The sequence below is a fragment of the Podarcis melisellensis genome (genome assembly GCF_964234715.1).
Source record: "Podarcis melisellensis genome assembly, chromosome: 17".
NCBI classification, from domain to species: domain Eukaryota; kingdom Metazoa; phylum Chordata; class Lepidosauria; order Squamata; family Lacertidae; genus Podarcis; species Podarcis melisellensis.
Window position 1 is genome coordinate 23734950 of NC_138534.1, and position 22356 is coordinate 23757305.

At 42.3% G+C, this 22356-nt stretch overlaps 2 protein-coding genes across 4 annotated transcripts in view; both read right to left on the reverse strand.

Moving 5' to 3' along the window:
* ZDHHC21 (zDHHC palmitoyltransferase 21) overlaps positions 1-4006 on the reverse strand; it is a 45638-nt gene extending 41632 nt beyond the window's left edge. For all 3 annotated transcript variants that reach the window (XM_081894779.1, XM_081894780.1, XM_081894778.1), the window contains exon 1: positions 3886-4006. The gene's annotated coding sequence lies outside the window, so the exon portion shown is untranslated. The remainder of the gene's footprint in view (positions 1-3885) is intronic.
* Positions 4007-15113: 11107 nt separating this feature from the next.
* CER1 (cerberus 1, DAN family BMP antagonist) lies at positions 15114-17326 on the reverse strand (the record flags this gene model as incomplete). The annotated part of the gene is made up of 2 exons (XM_081895048.1): positions 15114-15534; positions 16832-17326. The coding sequence occupies 2 exons, from the start codon at positions 17324-17326 to the stop codon at positions 15241-15243; spliced, it is 789 nt and encodes a 262-aa protein (XP_081751174.1). The 3' UTR covers positions 15114-15240.
* Between the last annotated feature and the right edge of the window lie 5030 nt (positions 17327-22356).

Sequence of the window (22356 nt, forward strand, 5' to 3'; positions counted from 1 at the left end):
CATCCCTTATAATATCTGACGTATCAGAAAATTGGCACAGGTGTTTTCTTTTTCACCATAGTTAAAAAAGTTTTCTTTACAAAGGTGCTCCACATGTTAAGTGCACTTGCTTACATTTTGGTAAGATGGCAATGATGTTGCTAGGGGGTTTGTGGGAAAGACCAACATCACTGCTTCATCGGTTCTTATTTTTACTACCATAGAATCATAGAACTGTAGAGTTGGAAGGGACCCTGAGAGAAATCTAGTACAATCCCCCCATAACGCAGGAATCCTGCCCACAGCTGTCCCTGGGTGCATTATTGCAGTTTTGCCATTAATCATTGGAAGGAACAGCGTAACAGCTAGGCATACCAGGGATGGGAAATCTGCGGCTGTCCAAATATTGCTGGACTCCAACTCCCATCGACCCTCAACCAGCATGACCAATGACCAAGGATGATGGGAGTTGTAGTACAACAGAATCTGGACGCCCACAGGTTTTCCACCCAGGGTATACTCAGGTAGGCTCCTATATGGCTGTGACGATCCTAAACAGGAAAGTAAATACCACTGAATTCAAAGTAAGCATGGCTGGGAACACGCTGCAAGTTGTCTATCAGCAGAACTCTGCCAATTAGCCTCCTAGTGACAGCAAGAGTGATTAAGCCGACAAATAATTATTGCAATAAAAAGAGCATGAGTTATGAAACCAAGCGCCACAGAATCAAGAAAAATGCAAGCATTACGGAGGAAAGACTGCTATACTGCTATCAAACTTTGCATAGCTGTCAAAGTGCAATACAGGAGGAATACTTGGTTATCTGTAGTTTCTGGCCACAGTTGGATACATTTTTGTTTCAACAAACTTCTCCAGCTGCCTTAGGTGTTTTTAAACCTGTCTTTAGTTATTTGCTTTTAGCATTGTTTTTTAAAAAACAAAAAACAAACTGGTTTTGAAATTATTCTTAGCCATTTTTGTGGTACATCTGTAAAATGCCTTTGAGGCAATTAACACATCAATTTAAAAACAAATGAATTCAACAAGTTTATGTGCAATCAAACCAAGGGAACTTCAGGGTGCTGGTAACTTTTTCTTTGGTGTATGCATGTTTCCAAAGTGACCCTGCTGTAAACCAGCCCTTTTAGCACAAGTACCCATTTGTAAATAATTTAGTTTTAAAAAGCTAATCCCAGCGTACCACACAAACGTTTAGCAGGCATTTCACACCTTCAATTGTACTACCTGTATCAAATACTGCTAATCTCAGCCAACTCCAAAGCTAAAGAGCATGCTTTCACACAGCCACTATTATTCCCATCAGACCTACTACATAAATTGGTACATGCTTACACACGGAGCACAACTATGGTTAAGGTAGAAATAACTATTAAAACTATATTTTTCTAATAAATTTCTGAATTTTCTGCCAGGTAATATAACAATCACTTAACATTTATATTGGCATTCAGGCACTTCACAGCCACAAACCAGTAATTCATAGCCATTAGTTCAATGTGTAGCTTGAACTTTATGGTCTAATTATGGGCAAAAAAATATGAGCTGAAACAGGTTTGTGGTGACTTCATGGAGATCATTAACCCACTGCTAAGAGCGGAAAATGGCTCCCTGACTCAAGCTGAGGATATTTTCTTACTGTTATAAGAAGGAAAGGAGTTTAGTAAACCAGATGTGGCACAGGTTCGTCTCCAAATGGAAGAAGAGGAGGAGGAGTCAAGTTTCTGACCACCATCAACACTGAAGTGGGTTTGTTCCAGTGTAACCAATTGGTATTTGGAGCAGCACCTTCACTCACAAATTGGTAGACATTGATACTATGACCAGTTACAGATACAATCTGGATGACATCACCTAGTGAGGAGGATCATATGAAGAATTTGGAACATGTCCTCAAGAGGCTGAAGGAACGTGGATTATGAATCAACTGTGATAAATGTGAGCTCTTCAAGGAATGAGTTACATACAAGGGACAGACCGCAGGCACCAAATGACTACACAATTCACCTGAAGAAGCAGAACTTGGAGGCACTTTTGTTTCAGCAAGCTTTCCCAGGCATGTAATTTTAGCATGCAATTTTCAACTTGTGATTTTGGTAAAGATCTTTATTTTTAAAATAACTTAACTTATACAACACACTATATGTAACCTGTGTTTTCTTTTTCAGTATCTTAAATTAATATTTCAAATTAAGTCCTTTAGAGTTATAGAGTTGTAGAATTTGAAGGGATCCCAAGGACCATCGAATCCAATACAGGAATCCTCCCCACAACTGTCCCTGGGTGGGCTAGAGCCACCAACCTTCCAGACGCACTGACCCACTGTGCCACAGGAGGGCCAGAAGCCTTTCGTTTGAGTAATTGGTATATAAATTTGGTTACTTAAAAAAAAACCCCTAACAATGAAACAATTACTGCATTTTAACTGCCCCAGGTGATTGCTTCATTCACTCAGCACTGCAACCTACGACCCTACCAGGCACTAGTGCTTCCAGTCACTGGGATGTCTGCCCTGGTATTGGTGCTGCCAGTTATTCCCTCTCCATGAACATGCTTACTAGGCACTGGCAGTGTCATTGTATGCAAGTTGGGCAGCCGCCACCATTCATCTCCCAAACTGTAATGCCCAACACAGGCAATGCATTTTTGGAGGTATGAGATGCGTGGGCATAGCCAGGATTTTTGTTAGCGGGGAGCAGCCAAAGGGGGAGGCAGAACCTCAGATAATTGAGCACTTGCAATGCTTTCGATAATATTTGTGGATCTAGGCCCCACCCCCTTGGCTACGCCCATGATGAGATGGCAGCTTCCTAGCACCAGCCCTACACATCGCAGAAGCAATAGAAATGTATTGGCCAAACTGGTTGGCCAACCACCACCTTTTTCTGTTCCAAAGCAATAGAGAGCCAGGAAGTCTCAGGCCTGCCTCCCAGGAGAGCAAATTGTGGTCCTGAGCAGTCTTAAGGCTTTATAGGTCAAAACCAGCCCTTTGAATTGGCCTTGGAAACTAGCTGGTAGCCAGCGCAGTCAAGCCAGGATTGGCGTTGTATGCTCAAACCATCTTGCCCAACTGAGCAAGCACAAATTCTGCACCAGCTTAAGTTTCCGAGCCGTCTTCACAAACAGCGCCACAAATAATGTGTTGCAGTAATCTAACCTGGTGGCTAGGCTGACTTGATAGGAGTGCAGCTGAACCACCGGCCGAAGCTGATGGAAGGCACTCTGCACTACCACCGAGGCCACTTGAGCGTCAAGGGACAGCGATGACCCAGAAGACCCTCAAGCTACGTGCCCGCTCCTTCAGAGGCATCGTAACCCCTTCAGGCGGGCTTTATTGGTCCTTGCCTGGCTGAGACACCTGGATCTCCTCAACTGCAAGCCAACAAGCTCCATGGAAGTGTCAAAAGGGTGTGTGTTCCTCAACCCCTTCCCAGCTCCAAGCTTGGGAAGAAGGGTTCATGTTTGATGGTTCTTTGGACCATGAGGTGGTGGTGAGGGACACTGGGCTTGCAGATGGCCCTGGTGGTGGAGGAAAGCGAGACTTCTCCTTGCCCAGATGTGAAGGAGAGGAAGAAGGAGGAGAGGAAGAAGAAGGAGAGGGAGAAGAGGGAGAGAAAGGGGGAGAAGGAGAGGGACAGGGAGAAGGAGTGGAAGAGGAAGAGGGAGGAGAGGAAGAAAAAGAAGAAGAAGAAGAGGGAGAGGGAGAAGGTGAAGGAGAGGGAGAGGGAGAACCCGGCCCCACACCACCCTCCTCTTCCCTACTTCCCTCCCTCCCACCACCTCCCAGTTCTGCCTCCCCTTGCCCACAAGTGCAGGAGGGCCAGGAGCATCCCGGCCCACAGCGCCCCCTTGCGGCCCCTGGCGTCACTCCCCTTCCATCCACTCACCGGTGGGATGCTCCGCCGACCCTCATGTACCCCATGCACTCGGCCGTACTCCGGCTTCCGGCTGCTGTTCTGCGCACGCGCGCCGAGGGGGAAGAAAAAAAATGCTCTCTCAGTCGGAGGAAGGACACGGCGCGCTTCCCGCCCTTCGCCTCCTTCGCTGTCAAAGCGACTTCCTGGCGCTTTTGCAGGCATCCTAGCAACGGGAGCGCGGGCGGAGGGCTCGCTTCTCCCTGGCCCAGAGTTGGAAGTCTCTTTGAGCAAGCCTGGAGCTACGGAAGTGGAGGAATTGCTGTTTCCCAGGCGAGCAGAGCAGCAGAAGCTCTCATCATAATAACCCAGCGCAAACTTCCTTGGGAGCATTAAGCCCCCGGTGGGACTTGCTTGTGAGCAAACCTGAGAGACGCCGCCTGCAAACAGTCTCGGCGCGCTTCGCTTGCTGATCCAAACTGCTCCAAAATAGTTGGGTGTTTTCTAAGCGAGCCAATGCTAACTTCTCTCTCTCTCTTTTTAAAAAATATTATTTATTGGAATTTTATTTACAACATAACACTCCCCCATACAAAATCCACCCTCATTAAACGTGAACATTGAGCATAACATACAACAATACAAACAACGAAATAAAAGACTTCCTTTATCCTGCATCTGGCCTCCTTATTTTCTTATAAACTGTTTCCTTTATGAATAATTATCAAGATTTATCTAATTGTAACTTAAATATCCACAAAGACTCCTGCAGACATTAATCAAAACAAGTCCAGTTGTGTATTTTAGGGTACTGTCTTGTGAAGTTTTCTCTGCATTTCCCCCATGCTTTTTGAAACTCTTGTCTAGTGTGAGCCAATGCTAACTTCTCACGTTAGTATCGTGCCTGGGAACATTTGCTTAAAGCGCCCTTTGTAGTTACATGTCTCTTACTCTTTCGTGGTGTTACATTTGCAGGCTGAATGTTACTGTTACCGTGAATTCGGATTTACAATGTCAGATGGGTCCATACTTGTGGGTTTCTGGGTACAATCAGTTCTGGATTTACGTATAAGCTAAACAAACTATAGCTTAGGGCCGCGCTCTCTTGGGAGCCCCAAAAAAATTTAAAGAGGGAAAAAACTGGATGTACCGTACATTTCCAAAATATAAGATAAAAAAACCCCTACATACAGCAACGGTGTTTTGTGTTGTGTAGACAGCATCTTAAAAAAACAGAGACATCACCTTGCCAACAAAGGTCCGTATCGTTAAAGCCATGGTTTTCCCAGTAGTGATGTATGGAAGTGAGAGCTGGACCATGAAGGCGGCTGATCGCTGAAGAATTGATGCTTTTGAATTATGGTGCTGGAGGAGACTCTTGAGAGTCCCATGGACTGCAAGAAGATCAAACCTATCCATTCTTAAGGAAATGGATGTGCTCACTGAGTGCTCACTGGAAGGACAGATGGTGAAGCTGAGGCTCCAATACTTTGGCCACCTCATGAGAAGAGGTGGAAAAGACCCTGATGTTGGGAAGGAGAAGGGGATGACAGAGGACGAGATGGTTGGACAGTGTTCTCGAAGCTACGAACATGAGTTTGACCAAACTGTGGGAGGCAGTGGAAGACAGGAGTGCCTGGCGTGCTCTGGTCCATGGGGTCATGAAGAGTCGGACACGACTAAACGACTAAACAACAACAACAAGGCTCCTATTTGTTATGTGCAAATGGCTTTAGATACCTATTAGGTCCATAAATTACCATACAGCATATATTCAACACAAAAAACAGGGACAATTTGTTGTTGAGAAAGGACAGCTGGACATATAAAGGGCCCCATTACCTTCAGTAGCTTAGGGCCTCATCAAACCTAAATCCAGCCCTGAAACTGCTCCAAAATATTTGGGTATTTTTTAAGTGAGCCAATGCTAACTTCTCACATTAGTGTCATGCCTGGGAACATTTGCTTAAAGTGCCATTCGTAGTTACATGCCTCTTATTGTTTCGTGGTGTTACAATTGCAGGCTGAATGTTACTGTTACCACAAATTCGGAGTTACAGTGTCAGCTGGTTCCATGCTTGCAGCCAGCAGCATGGGTTTCTGGGTGCAATCCTAAACACGCTTTTTAGGAAATAAGCAGTGCTTTTTTCTGGGGTGACGCAGGGGTACGCATACCCCTAAACATTTTGTGAATCTTTGTACTTTTGTCCATTTGCTGTATTTATTTTTCCCAATTTGAACTATAAAACGGCAATTTTCTTGAGTGAAAAGGAGAGTACCCCTTAACATTTTTTAAAAAAAGAAATAAAAGCACTGAAAATAAGTACCGCTGAACTCTGCGGGACATAGATGCCAGCTCCCTGGGTGCCTGAGCACCCACAAAATTCCTCATGAAGGGGCTGGGCACCAACAAATTTTGGTCCCAGTTTCATGCATGCTGCATGGCACCCATGACTTGGGCACCCACAGTCGTGGGGCCTAGCTGGAACTCCTGCAGCGGGATCTCTGAGGAAATATATTTAGGAGGAATAAATATGTATTTTGAGGAGGAGGGAAATATTTGGACCACACTGATCAGAAGTGCAACAGGGTGTGAGAAGATACCGGAAGATCATGCTTGTTGTAGGTCATATTACTCTAGAGTAAATGTCCTCCCTAGTAGAAATTACAGTCCCACTTCTTTCATATAAATGGACACTGGAAGAATGGCAGGGGTGCAGAGTACAGAATGTTATTTTAAGGGGCAATTCGCTTGTGATAAGTAATCCAGAATATGTCTCCAACTAGAGACTCAGAAATTATCAGAATACCTCATTGGAATCAATGGAAAGTTCCTGAGAGCTGTGAATGCCATTTGCATATGACTGAAATAAAAGAATAACCTACGAATAAAACAAATAATATTTAGAAGGGATGGAGTGGGCCACAGGAATGGAAGATATCATTAATCACATTGAAAAAGGTAAAGGTCAAGGGACCCCTGACCATTAGGTCCAGTCGCGGATGACTCTGGGGTAGTGGTGCACATCTCGCTTTACTGGCCGAGGGAGTCGGTGTACAGCTTCTGGGTCATGACTAAGCCGCTTCTGGCGAACCAGAGCAGCACACGGAAACGCCATTTACCTTCGTGCCAGAGTGGTACCTATTTATCTACTTGCACTTTGACGTGCTTTCGAATTGCTAGGTTGGCAGGAGCTGGGACCGAGCAACAGGAGCTCACCCCGTCACAGGGATTTGAACCACCGACCTTCTGATTGGCAAGCCCAAAGCTCTGTGGTTTGATAGTGAGCAATAATTGGTATTAGCAAGGACAGACCTTGAGGAACTGGAGTGGGGTGAGGACCACCCCAGTTCCAGGTACCATCATTCCAATTCTAGAGTCTAAGAATCTATTCTTTGCTTTATTTGTAGCTTTATTTTATTTCATTGGAACCCAGTTGTGCCAATTAGAATTTGTAGCTCCCGTTATTTCCTAAGAGCATTCAGCTGGCTCTCATTATTTCCAGCGGGCATCCTTGCCATCCATTTTGCAGATCACAAAATATTGGGGGGAGTCCTAACAGAAATATGCAAATAAGTTGGGTATCCCACGTTTCACATCTGCAAAGTTATTTTCTGACAAAAAATATAAGGTCAACTACAATTTGCCAACACATTATTCAAGTCCAGCAAATTCCCCTTATATGGCTATGAAACAGAAATATTTTAAGAGAATTCTGGCCTGAGACAAATCAGCGATGGCTGGTCGCCATAAGCAGCTCAGAATGGACAGCAGTTTCGCTGCTCCCAGCTGGGAATAATGCCTTGAGCACCCATAACTGATGCACACACACAATCTCTTGGCTATGGAAAGTCACCCCCCATCTGTCTGAGTGGCATGATGCCCACTCTAAATTAGTCTGACTTCTGCCCTCCAGCAAAAGTCCTAAGCAGATCCTAAATTGTAATAGATGAAATGGGTAGTTTAAAGATTATCACCACGCACTGTGATATGTATTCAGTAAAAATAAAAAGTACTTATTGGATAAATTGTGAGTGCTGTAATATACATGCTTTTAGTAGGATTAGACTCAAGTTTGGAAATAAACTAGAACAATTTCAAATCTCACATTCACTACACATGCAATGCATGACGAAACGCACAATAAGCAATGGTTGGGGCCTTTTAATGTATAGTGGCAGATCCTGGTAATATCTGCTTCACCATTTACTGGAGTTGTGCATTCTGTGTATCCTGAACGACAATACAGCTCTGAAAAGGTAGAACCTGGGAGGCTGTAATCGGAAGGCAACTAAGCAGTGCAATCTAAACTGTGTCTACTCAAAAGTAAGTCCAAGTGAATTCAATGGGACTTACACCCAGGGAAGCATAACTCAGACTGCTACTTTAACTATTTTTATTATGAAACGTAAGGGGTGCAATAAGGCTTCTAAGATATGGCTAGCCAATAATTTGGAAATCATAGAATTGTAGAGATGGAAGGGACCATGAGAGTTATGTAGTCCAACAATGCAGGAATTTCAGCTAAACCATCCAGGACAGATGACCACCCAACCTCTGCCGGAAAAAAACGATCTCGTTGCTCCAGAGGGATAGCATTGTGCAGTAAAACAACAGCAACAACGATGAAGTGTCATGTATTATCTTAAGAACAATCCTGGGATAGCCCAGTTGATAGAGCATGAGATTCTTAATCTCAGGGTCATTTGAGCCCTATGTTGGGTGAAAGTTGCCTGCACTGCAGCGGGGTTGGACTAGATGACCCCGGGCTCCCTTCCAACTCAGCAATTCTATGGGGGCATGGGCATAGCCAGGATTTTTTTTCCCATTTCCATTTTTTATTTTATTTTTTATAACATTTTTATTTTATTTTATTTTATTCACATAATATACATTCTTTACAACAAACAACTCCAAAATAAGCATACAACTCCCAAATAAAATCATATGTAACAAAACCGTAAGTCTCGTGTTTTCGTTTACACTGATCTCCTCTCCAATACCTTCACTTGATATTTCTTGCTGCGTTCTGTTTTCCTTATAGAATCTTTACAAAAAAATAAATTTCTTAAATACTGTACCAATCTTTAACAATTTCAGTTAATCCCTTCACCATAGCTGTCAAGGTTTCCCTTTTTAAAAGGGAAAGTCCCTTATTTCGAATAGGATTCCTCGTAAGAAAAGGGAAAAGTTGACAGCTATGCCCTTCACCTCCCTCCCCCACAGCCCAGTATTTTGGGGTGGGGGAGTTGAGGTTTTTTTGGGGGGATCACCGGTAAAAATTTCCCCAAAAGAGGACATTACGGGCGGGGGGCAGGCTTCTGCTGTAGAGGGGGCAGAACCTCAGTTAATTGAGTCTTTTTAATGCTTTTCCATAATTTTTGAGTATTTAGGAGGGGCAGCTGTCCCCCCCTCTTGGCTACGCCCATGGGAGCAGCCAGGGTCCACTCCCAGCCTCTAGACCGCCTCCTCTTAATGGGCAACTCAGTTCTCTCAAAACCCACAACGGCAAACTACGCATGCGCTCCGGGCTTGCAGAACATCCGGCTATCCAGAAAGAGGATCGCGGCGACCCTGTCTCCATGGCGACGGTTGGTTGCACAGCGCCCTCTTGCGGCTTGTGACGGAAGTCGGGCGCGAGTAGAAGTGAACTCGCCCTCTTCTCCAGCTAGGCTAACACGCGGAGGCAAAGGGAATGGTTTTGTTTTTGCTCGTGCAGCTTGGAGCATCGGGCTGGCCTGATCCTGCAGGACAACAACAACAACAACAACAACAAGTTTTCAATTACGGTACAATAATAGCCGCATTATAACAATGCCAAACTGTAATGCAGTACAGTTATTAATACCAATCATTCGGATGCCAAATTATATAATTTAGGTGCACCCCTGCATGCTAGAATAGACGGTTTGATGATTTACTTTATTTCTGCGTGCCAAAATTTTATTAATTTCAATTACACCAGTCTAAATAACAATTCCTTATACAACAATTGCAATATTAATGACCTCCATTTGTATTGACACATTAAATGATTTATAAACCTACAGGTAAAGCAGTAATAATAATAATAGGTGTACCCCGCCCAACTGATTGGGTGTTACTCCACTTATGGTGCAACTCTTCTATGCTCATAGAGAATAGTGCGCATGTTATGTTTGTCACATGCTGCTCCTGAAAACAACCTCTCTGTGGCTCCCTGCCTGTGCACTGTCCCTGGTTGTGCATGCCCTGGTTATCTCCCGCTTGGAATACTGTAATGCTCAATGTGTGGCTACCTTTGAAGGTGACTCAGAAACTACAACTAATCCAGAATGTCACAGCTAGACTGGCCCTTTCTCATGTACACAGATCTTAAAAGGTAAAGGTCTAGGTCTAGTTGTGACTGACTCTGGGGTCGCGGCGCTCATCTCGCTTTATTGGTCAAGGGAGCTGGCGTTTGTCCGCAGACAGCTTCCAGGTCATGTGGCCAGCATTATTAAGCCACTTCTGGCAAACCAGAGCAGCGCACAGAAACGCTGTTTACCTTCCTGCCGGAGTGGTACCTATTTATCTACTTGCACTTTGACATGCTTTCAGACTGCTAGGTTGGCAGGAGCAGGGACCGAGCAACGGGAGCTCCCCCCGTTGCGGGGATTCAAACCACCGACATTCTGATCAGCAAGTCCTAGGCTCTGTGGTTTAACCCACAGCACTATCCATTTCCCTACACAGCTCTTACGACATGTTAAAATTCGTCCGTTGGCAGTTTGCTTCAAGCTTTGAACTGCTTTGAACATGGCATCGAAATCACACTAAGTACTGTACACTTTAAACGACTCTCCTTCCGAATCAAATATTTCAGTCCAACGACTTCTGCCTAATGGAATAACTTTTCAGATATTTACACTTCATATAAAATTAGCATCTAAAAAAAAACATTTCTTCACCAAATTCAAGTGAAAGGAGCACACTTCATCACATCTCTATTGATTAGGACACTGGAAAATTTCACTTTTCTTTCTTTCTGGAAAAGCTACAACTTCAGAAGGAATTCTGTATTGCAATGGCTGTGGAGAAAAATGTTTGTCTCACAAAATGGGAAATGTGAAGCTGGCTTTTAAAAATAGTGGAATAGTGCTTTTAAATGAAATAATAATAATAATAATAATAATAATAATAATAATAATAATAATATGATGCTTCATGCCCTGGCTGTTTGCAATCTTGTTGAGCCTGGTGGTCTTCAGTACAAAGTAGGAACCAGAAAGGTTAGACAGACTATGAGCTTCTCTTTGTGAATTTAATCTTGTTTTCAACACACTTCCCTGGCACTAGTTACATGAAGTGACAACTTTGTCCCCTCTAATAACCATGCTGCTTGGGGGTTGGCAGTGGGGGGTGATGTGGTGTTAATTGTAGGAGCCATGCACCCCAGCGTCATAAATGGGGCCTCCAAAGGGGGGGGGAGCTGAAATACAACAGAATAAAACGTTTATTCTGCTGATTTTAAAAAGGGCTTGGGAAGAGAAAGGACTTGTGACATTGACCCTTGCTGGAGCAAGACTCAGTCCCAAATGGGTTTACCAGTTGGAGCGCTGAGAAATTCTGCTTCTCCTGGAAAGCAATTAAGTTGTCTGGAAGATTTAATATAGGTCTTCCAACCACAGGGCCAGATTTAGGTTTGATGAGGACCTAAGCTACTAATGCTAATGGGGCCCTTTATATGTGATATTTTAGGGAGCAAGCTAGCAGGCGGGGCTCATTACTTACATCATAGGAGCCTACACAACACAAAACACTGTTGCTGAATGTAAGTTTTATTTTATTTGTTTTTTATCTTATATTTTGGAAATGTACATCCATGTTTTTTCCTTTAATTTTTTTGGGGGGCCCCAAGAGAGTGGGGCCCTACGCTATAGCTTGTTTAGCTTATATGTAAATCCGGCAATGTCCAACCACAGTGAAATTGCAGGCATATCAGGTCCACAGAAACAGGCCTGTGAAAATCTGGTACAGTACAGGAAGAATACAGACTCTGTATTCTGTAAGTCAACAGACAGGTTGTTTCTTAAAACACATCTGCTGTTTCAGCCCTCGAGAGAGAAAGCATCCAGGTATTATGACTTTTGAGTGCTACAAACTTAAGTTTGAACTGTGCAGTTCAGCTGCAGAAAGTCTTTCAGCAATGCATTCTGCAATGATCCTTAAAAACCTGCAAAGCAAAGGAGGGGAAAAAACAAAAAACAAAAACCCTTTCCGTGTTTGGAAAAACAACCTTGTGTCTGATATTCCTAAATATTGTACAGCCATGCAGAACCTTCCTCGGGAGTTCCCTGATGTCTGTGTTATGTTGTTGTTTATAAATTACCACAGGAACCACCAGCTGTCGTCATAAAAATTTTATTGGCACTCTGTAAATATTAAATCAGCATGCTAAAATCATGCCATGTGTAGCAGCAGCTGATGCTCTCTTATGGAGGCAGCCTGCAAGAGAGGGGATGGCACTTTGTTCTATAAGCCTCCTACACCAGAAGGATATTTTGCAATGCTAATGCAGGTTTTGGTCCTTCCAATGCATTTAAGGTATGATCTGTAAACCAGAATCTCCACCTTTTCGTGCCATGCTTTAATATGCATACCTCCACATGAGCTTTTCACTCCAAACATATGCATTTAGCAAAGTTTTCTGATGCTGATGGGCCAGAGACATTTTTCCACTTTCAAATGATAAGCATGAAACAGAACTAACATGACGTTGGTTTTCCATATCAAGGTAGAGTTGTGCACACCCATCATCTATTCCCCCCATAATTACACTGGACACATGCTTTGGGTTACAATCCTAATGATGTGAATTTGGAATACAGTGGTACCTCAGGTTAAGTACCTGAAACTGTTCTTAACCTGAAGCACCACTTTAGCTAACGGGGCCTCCTGCTACTGCCATGCCGCCGGAGCATGATTTCTGTTCTCATCCTGAAGCAAAGTTCTTAACCCGAGGTAATATTTCTGGGTTAGTGGAGTCTGTAACCTGAAGTGTATGTAACCTGAGGTACCACTGTATAGCAGCACTGAGATAAGTAAGATTTATTTAGGCAGTTGAATAAGAGCATTCTGTGGGTTACTATTCTTATGTTGGGATAAATTTATACATTGAGAGGATGGTTACATTTTAGTTCGTTTTATTACCTATATATTCGTGTTTGTTTTGTTTTGTTTGTTTTGTTACCTATATATTAGTGACAAAATACTGGGTTTTGTTTAGAAGATCCACTAATATTACTACCGACATAGTGCATACAATATATGCTTTAAAATCTTTATCTTCACAACAATCTTGTAAGGTGGAAATGATGGCAAGGGATACTGGCTTTTCAAAGAATATCACGGAAAGCAAGCTCAAACAACTATGTTCTTCCTTGAATATCTGTAACAACAACTAGAACCACCTCATGCTATCTTAACTAGTATTTTTCAGTTAAGGTGTTCCACATATTGAGGAACCCTTGTACACAGAAAATTAGATGTTAAGGATAAGGGTTGAAGTTTGTCTTTTCCCCTGACATACTACCGGTACTTTTCTTGTGCATGGCAGGGTATTCAGTCATATGTGAGACTCACCTGCAACCTGAAATGGTTCGGATGAGACACAAGTTTGCCATTTTACAGAGAACTAGAAATATCAAGTGATGAGACACGCAGTGATAAATCTGTACATGTGAATACATCCTAAGGTTTATTAGAGGTTTATTAGAACACTATCCATGGTGCCAACTAGCCACTCGTGTTACTACAGTCACATACACATGAATCTAGACAAATAGTTCCTAGGACTGCAGCCTAAATGATTAACATATATGCATTGAAAGAAGCAATAACATATAGTTACCAACTTTTTCACAAAGCAAGATCATATATGCTTTGAAGCTATTAACAGGTAAATCTAATAATGGACAAAATGGTCAATTTTAAAATATTGCTGATAACAAAAAAGGCCTGAATAATTATATTATTAGTATTCTACTTTTATTAACTTGCAAGCAGTGGATCTTTCAGTGTCAATGGTTAAAATAAAAGTTAGATGGCATTGAAAGGGAAGGGCTGCAGAGTTTCAAGGTGTTACAGTTGTTTCCAACTGAACTCTTCTATCAGCAACCAAAAAACAACAACATGCAACACAGTGTTGATTAAACTTTACTGGCATTTTGAAACTGTGCAGGTATTTGTGGTGATTAATCTGATATTCTAAAGCAGAGAAAAAGTGTACTCTAGGGGCTGACAATTAACTTCATTTAAAAAGTCTTAAAGTTAACAGTCTCTGTATAAGATGCACCATTGCAATAATTGGAAACTGTCCTCCCCTCCCCCCCTGCAACTAGGAATATCCTGTAAAATAAAATAGAACACTATGACAAATTAAAAGCAAAGGGAACTTTGCAGAAACAGTTACCTTATGTTTCAAATGTGACTACAGTTAACAGTCCCTGGGGTGTATACAAGACCACTGTCCTCTGGCTCAAATTTGTTTTTTTCTTCCTTCCTTTTTTTTGGAGCAATATTCCGTTAGCACCTGGGCTCAACTTGCTCTGAATATGGAAGTTGACTCTGAAAATCAGATCCAATTAACACATCCTTGATATAACAGAATACAGTGTTAATTACATGCAGCTGATCATTGCTGGGTTAATTAAACACTCACCCCCAAAAGCTAAGGCACTAATCTAATTAACAATTACTACAGCTGCTGTTTTCCTCTTTATACCTCCTTTCTAAATGGTGCATATTCACAGTTAGGGCCCAATCCGTCAAGTTCTCAGTATTGAAAATTCCCTTTGATCCGGATGGGATTTTTTTGGTAATGAAAGGTTAGAAAAGCTGAGTTCTGGTTGCTTTATTCAGAGAACTAAGGACATAAGGATAAATGGCTTGACAAGGTATTATTGCCCATGAGTGCTCAGAAAGATTTGCATAGAAAGAATCCCCCTTTTTTTCAGTTTGATAATTAATTAGGTGGCTCCATCAGTTAAGAGACAATCCTGAACACATTCTTGCATTGTTGTGCCCAGAGTGCAGCTGAACTAACTGGGTATATGTGCACCTAATAAATAAACAGGGACATAATTTCGGTCAGAAATCACAATTACACACATGAAAAACTGTGGTGTGCACCTAAAAACAGGTAAAGGGCACCTATAGTAGTAGCTGATAATAGATCAACTCAGCTCTTTAATCTCATGTGTGGAGAATATCTCACTCACTCACTCACTCACTCACTCTCACACACTCTTACACTTGCACAAACTGTACCAGAGGCTTCTTCAAGATGTTGTGTTGGCATTAAAGTGAAGTCCTGGCTATTCTCACCAGTGATAAAAATCTACTAAGAAAAGTTCGTTTTGAAAGGCTCAGTTTTGTTCATACTCATTGGCATGCAGATCTGAGTGCAGAAATCCCATTTTGGGATCTGTTGTTTTCTGAACCTCACACTTGCATTCTTCGACAATCATGACGACCTTGATTACAGGAGCAGCGATTGTGCAATTCATCTCCAAACGTTCCGTGGAAAACTTGGTGGGCAAGCAGTGTGAGCAAAAGGTGTAAATGCGATCTTCAAGACCGGGAACGTGAAAAGAGCTGCACCTGCCGAAGCACAAGTTGTTTTGCACCACCAGATCCTCGCAGTTCTCATGTGCAATGCTCTGAAAGAAAGTGCACCGCTGTTAAAGCACGTTCTATGGCATTTCATTAGATAGCATATAAATGCAAGAAATGGAATCATATGGAATACTTTTGATATATGAAGCCAGTGGCGTAGCATGGGTTGTCAGCACCCGGGGCAAGGCAAGTAATTTGCGCCCCCTAACCCATGGATTTGCGCCCCCTAACCCTAACCCCCAGATGTTGCTCCCGGTGCGGCCGCCCCCCCTGCACCCCCACGCTACGCCACTGTATGAAGCCATTATTCAAAATGTATCTCAGTAATCTTTAGATCAACACTCTGCAGTGGGCCAGTAATATTATTTCCATATTACAATAGGGGAGTGAGAAATTGTGGCTTTGCATCTGACTATCAGTGAGTTCACAGCTAAACAGATTTGGGCCAGGGCTTCTAAGCACATGTCTCAGGTATTCAACTAGTGTGCTACATCAGCTCCATATAAAACCATTATCTTGTATACAGAATTGCATTTTTTTTTTAAGTCACTTTTTATATTTGCTGCTACAATTACTGGGGGGTGGGTGGGAATAGGCCCGTTTTCTATTTCAACAGGCATTTTAGGAGAGTTTCTGTTTTTATATATATATATAATTTTATTCACTGTATGGTTTTTTTTAATCATCCTTGTCTCCACTTAGAAATGTCAAGGATTAAGTGGTATAGAAATAGCTCAGATAAATAAAATGAAAATAAATTCAAGGTAGAAGCATACATTCCTGCGCTCTAAAATCTAGCACTGTATATTGTTTTCTGAAACTTGCATCGGTATAAAATGGGAATCATGCACCTGAAGTATTGACATGCTTCCATGTGTTTGTAAATTTTTATAAAAACAAACAAATATGAAGAAGTGTGCATGCACACGAAAGCTCATACCAATTACAAACTTAGTTGGTCTCTAAGGTGCTACTGGAAGGAATTTTTTTATTTTATTTCAACTACGGCAGACCAACACGGCTACCTACTTGTTAACTAGAACAAACAAACAAACAAACAGGCTATTGCAACAAAACTTTTTAGCAGCCCAAAGCTGCAGGCTGTCTCTGGCACAGACACTTGTGTAATGTTTTTTGCTTCTATAAGCAAATTTTGCAAATCAGCCCTCGCACTTCTGTAAATATGGAAAACAATGGCCCACCTCACAGGATTACTATGGGTGGGTGGGTGTGATCGATTTTGCAAATTAAAATTGCAATGCAAATAGTAGCTTCACTGGATGTTCCTATGTATATTGAAGGAGCGTTGGGTTAAGTGCTGATTTTAAGATTTAACTTTACCTGAGAGAATGGGATGGTGCTGCAGGTGTCCTGATACATTTCATTTGTCTTGATTGGAAGGACAATCACATCAGACCGTGACTTGCTTTTCAACATGAAAAGGTCCCAGAACTTCTTGGCATCTTTCCTGAAGGGCAGTTCTGCTTCCCTTTTCCTGTGAGGGTGGCAAGGAGCGTTCTGCGTTCTCTCTGGAGATGCGCTTGCGGAAGAAGTTCTGTTTCCCAAATCTTGAGGGGCATGGCTATCTTTATAGGCCAAAAGAAACCTAGGCACTTCTGGCGCATTTTGCCTCTCGCCCTCCATTTCTGCCAAGAGGTGTGTCCCAAACAAACCAGTATCTGCCAGAGTTCCTTCTTGGCCCCTTAGATATTTCAGTAGTGTATCTCTGTCTTGAGGCAGGAGGTGTAGAAATCTCCTTTTCTTCTGCAGTACAGCCATTTGCTCTGTTGTTCCAAGCCATGAAAGCAGCAGCATCTGGACCAACAACAAAAACATGACCTTTTTTAAAATTCTGGCGTGATTTTCCCTTCCTCACTTTCTTGCAGTTTCAAAAATGACTGAAGGCAGACTGCTATATTTATACACAGGGTCTGAAGTTTTAGATTCCAGCTGCTCCAAATTGAGGGGGGGGGGGCATGAGGAAGAGATAAAAACCCGGGACCAAGAAGGTGACACCCATTAATACTCATTAACCCCAGACTCCAGGCCAAGGGCATCTTATCCTTCCTTTTTACTCTTGGAGGATGTGTATTCAAAGTTTGGATCTACAATAAAATGTGTTTTCCCTGCCAGGGAGTGATTTTAAATGTTTGGACTGATTGTTTAGCTGCTGTCTAGGAACATGTGTATTAGCTTCTTTCTGCCCTGCTGAATATCTCAGGAGAGCACAACAAAGGAATGTAGCCGCTCAGCACAACAAAAGGAAGACTGCCACATTTGTAGGTGTAGGTTAAAGCAAGGTTAAATCGTCTCTCTGAGCCCGATGTGCCTATATTTGTAAAATTCCAATGGCATTTATGGCCAAACAGACAGCTTTTCTCCCCTTTTTACTTTAGGTGCACACACTGTGGTAAATACTGAGGGGAATGCGAGACATTAAATGTGGCATTTAATGCGGCTACGCAGAGAGTGATTTCTGTGACTTTATGAAGTGGCTATCATGTTAAAGAGAACTAATAACATTGTAAAAAACATATACTGTGTTGAGCAGTCCAGTCACTACTGCTAACAAAAAAAAAAAACCCACAACAACGAAAAACAAACATGGCCAAAATTCTTCCAGCCCTGCTTATTGTTGTAAGTAGAGATAACACCCCCTTTCCCACCTCAGCACAGTCCCACCTTCAAAATTAGCTATCATGCTTCTGGGCTAGATGATATTTCCGCAGCTGGGTATTATATGCAACCCATGTCTGCAAATATTTTGCTTTGGGGAGATCCATTAGCACATCTAAATCAGTTTCAAACTATTCTGTGTAGACACACCTGCATATCCAGATCAGACTCACACCCCAGATAAAAATCCCAATTGTTGTTGCAACTTCCTGGGAGTTAGGATCAAATCTGTCCTCAGGAGTGCTCCCCCCCCCCAAAAAAATGTTTAGGGGTACTCTTATTTTGATTCAAGAAAAATCACCATTTTATAGTTCAAATCGGGGAAAATACAGTAAATGGAAAAAAGTACAAAGATTCACAAAATGTTTAGGGGTATGTGTCGCCCCAGAAAAGCAACACTGGTCCTTAGATATAAACTTTCTAGGTAGGCTTAAATCTTACCTGGCAGGAAAGCACAGAAATCTCTGCACCGAGTGGGGATTATACCGGCCTGTTTTTCAGATCCATTGTCAGGATTGCTGAGACCATGTGCCTAAGGAACCTCAAAATATAATGTAATAAATTTGTACACACAACAGCACAATATAGCACACAAATTTACTGTAAAACCGACCTTCGGAGTCAAATGCAATGCTGCTGCCATGTGGTATCTGGACCAGCTCACGGGTATATTTGATTTATTTATTTGATTAAGTGGTATGTTTTATTATTTATTATTTTATTATTTATTTATTTATCACATTTCTACCCCATTTTTCCTTCAAGGAGATCAAGACGGTGCACCTAGTTCTCCTTTTCCTTATTTTACCCTCACCACAACCCTGCAAGGTAGGATAGGCAAAGAGAGGGAGGGAGGGAGGGAGGGAGGGAGGGAGAGAGAGAGAGAGAGAGAGAGAGAGAGAGAGAGAGAGAGAGAGAGAGAATGAGAGACTGGCCCAAGGTTATCCAGTGAGCCCTGGTCTCCCGGGCCATAGTCCGACACTCTAAAAGCTACACCACACTGGTAAATACAAGTTAATCAAGCTTTGAGGAGGGGACAGGCTTGTTCTTGTGCATCAGCTATTGTAGATTCTATTTATTACTAAGGCAATCACTTCCATGTAAAGGTGTGCAGTGGTACCTCAGGTTAAGTACTTAATTCGTTCCAGAGGTCCATTCTTAACCTGAAACTGTTCTTATCCTGAAGCAGCACTTTAGCTAATGGGGCCTCCTGCTGCTGCCGTGCCGCTGGAGTACAATTTCTGTTCTCATCCTGAAGCAAAGTTCTTAACCTGAAGCACTAGTTCTGGGTTAGAAGAGTCTGTAACCTGAAGCGTATGTAACCTGAAGCGTATGTAACCCGAGGTACCACTGTACTTAATTCATGTTGTAGCTTTTGCCGTATAAGTGAGGACTTGCCTGAAAACTACTTTCCTATGCTATTTTAGTTTTCTAGGCTGCAACATTTAACAAATATTACAGGAGAACTAGCCATATGCTGATAGTGCCTTTCAAACATACACTAGAGATTATAAATTGCAGGATTGTGCACATCACCATATCCAGTGGTACGTTGGGTTAAGAACTTAATTCGTTCTGGGGGTCCGTTCTTAACCTGAAACTGTTCTTAACCTGAAGCACCACTTTAGCTAATGGAGCCTCCCACTGCCGCCATGCGATTTCTGTTCTCATCCTGAAGCAAAGTTCTTAACCTGAGGTACTATTTCTGAGTTAGCAGAGTCTGTAACCTGAAGCATCTGTAACCCAAGGTACCACTGTATTACATATATTATGCCAAGGTCCTTTACACTCCTCATCACTTCTGTTTTAATTCCGAAAAGAAAAAGAAAATCTGAAAGTGGTGTGTCAATCAGCAAAAAAATCAAAATGGGCTAAATTCCAACTAAGTTTTGTTCAGAATAGACCCACTGAAATTAATGGACCTAAATTAGTCATGTCCCTTAATTTCAACAGCTCTCATCCAACTATTCACAGATTCACAGAATCTTAGAGTTAGAAGGGAACCTGAGGGTCATCTAGCCCAACCCAATGCAGCTGTCATCCATATGAGGATCAAATTTGCATCACACCATAAACACCTATATCAGGCAATAACTTGTACACCTCCTGTCTTTTTTATTTAGAATTGCAATCCGCAGGAGTTCAGGTCTTGATACCTTCCCATATTAATGCAATACTTATCATGGGTGTAGACAGGATTTCTTTCGGGGGGGGGGGGCTTTTGGGGGAGATCACCCAAAAAGTTGTTGAGCTTTTTTGTGAGATCACCATTATTAACCCCCCCCCCCAAGATGACATTATGAGGGGTAGACTTTTGTTGGGGAGGGCAGTCTTCTGCTGGGCAGAACCTCAGTTAATTGAGTATTTTTAATGCTTTTCAATATTTTTTGAGGATTGAGAGGGGCAGGTGCCCTTCTATCCCTCCTTGGCTATGCCCATGACACTTATTCAACTCCATATATTTTCATCTTGATTTACAATGCCATTGGGAGTTGCACTGGGCAAGAACCTCCTGGCTGCTATACACGTAAGATCTGGGATCTATAACTGAAGTCTTTATATATTTACAGGGGGCGAATGGCAGAGTGAGCTACTCCTTTGCTTCCTGACTTTGGGAGCTGAGACAACAAAAATGCAAAAAGCAATTAAAGTAACTGATTCCAACATAGTTATTCCCTATCGTTCTAACGGAAACAATACAATCCTGTGTCACCATTTTATTATTTATTTTTTTATTGACTGAAACTCACTTTGACAGATAACGGAAGTGGTGGTGGTGTTGCTAACATTTATATCTTGACTTTCCCAACACTTTGAGGAGCTCAAAGTGTATCCTGCTTTGCAGACAGACATGTGGCGGGCACACACACACACACACACACACACACACACACACAGACACACTCTGCGTGGCACAGAGAGAAAAAGTTTGTGATGGTTTGCAGAGTTTCTCACAGCCGTCCCTGACAGACTGTAGCCTGGTTTCCATATCCTGCCTTATTTTGGGTTTGCTTGACTGTCTGAAAGCATTCTCTCCGTAGAATCGGATTGTGGATTGGCAAGAGTGGGCAGGATTGTGGATCGCATTAGGAGGAAGGCAAAATGAAAGCAAGCCGGTGCTGAAAAGCAAATGGCATCAGGAATACACAGACAGCTGTTTACACAGGGATTACAACTTCAGCGACTGGAAGGAAATGAGTTCGGAGGCTGAATAGGGGGAAAATCAGCTGGATTCAAAAGCATGCTTAGTGTTTGGTTTGATTTGCAGTGTTATTAGTAAGGATAATACATCTTAGTTTGGATTTAAAGTATATTTTAGCCTAGCAGAGTGCCTTGAACTTTCCTTCCATTTTCTTAAAAATGTCAAGGAAATGAACAACTATCTGACTTTTAGAAGACATCTGAAGGCAGCCCTGTTTTTAATGTTTGATGCATTAATATGTTTTATATGTACCGTTGGCCACCCAGAGTCACTAGGGAAATTCAATCAGCCAGACAGGGAATAATAATAATAATAATAATAATAATAATAATAATAATAATAATGTGTTCTCTCTTGAGTTTATTGCTCAAAACACTGTTGGATGAGAAATAAACAAATATAAAAACTGTTGCCCATAGGCAGCTTCATATATGTAACATAAAGGGGGGGGGTGCGACTATAGCTTGTATTTTCGAAAGAGACAACCATTACCAATCTTAAACACATTGCATCTAATGTTTGTGTAAGCAGAAGGCAGATTGTGGAACCAGAGGTGGCAAGTGATCATCTGAAGAAGGCGAACCTATCTTGAGCAATGTGTGCCCTACATCCCATCTTTCTGGGTGGTCTGGAGATACCTTAACCATTTGAGGGCACACCTTACACTCTCATTTCGTAGAACATACAAATCTCTCTCTCTTGACTCTTCTAAACAGTAGTGCATGTTGGGACTGTCTGCATGTGTGCTCCAAATCTCAATCCTCAAGGAGCATTGGAAAACCCTGACTTAGGATAACCATTTGAGTCCTCCAATCTGAAGGAAAAATAAAAGTCTCCCCTTTTCAGATTCTTCTCTTTCTTAATGGACATTGTTTGGGTTACGAGAGCACCAGATTACAAGGTTCCGGCTGCTCGAGAAGCAGTGTCTCTCATCTACAGAAGTGCATGCATATCTTTTTAGGTGCAATCCCACGCACATCTCGGAGCC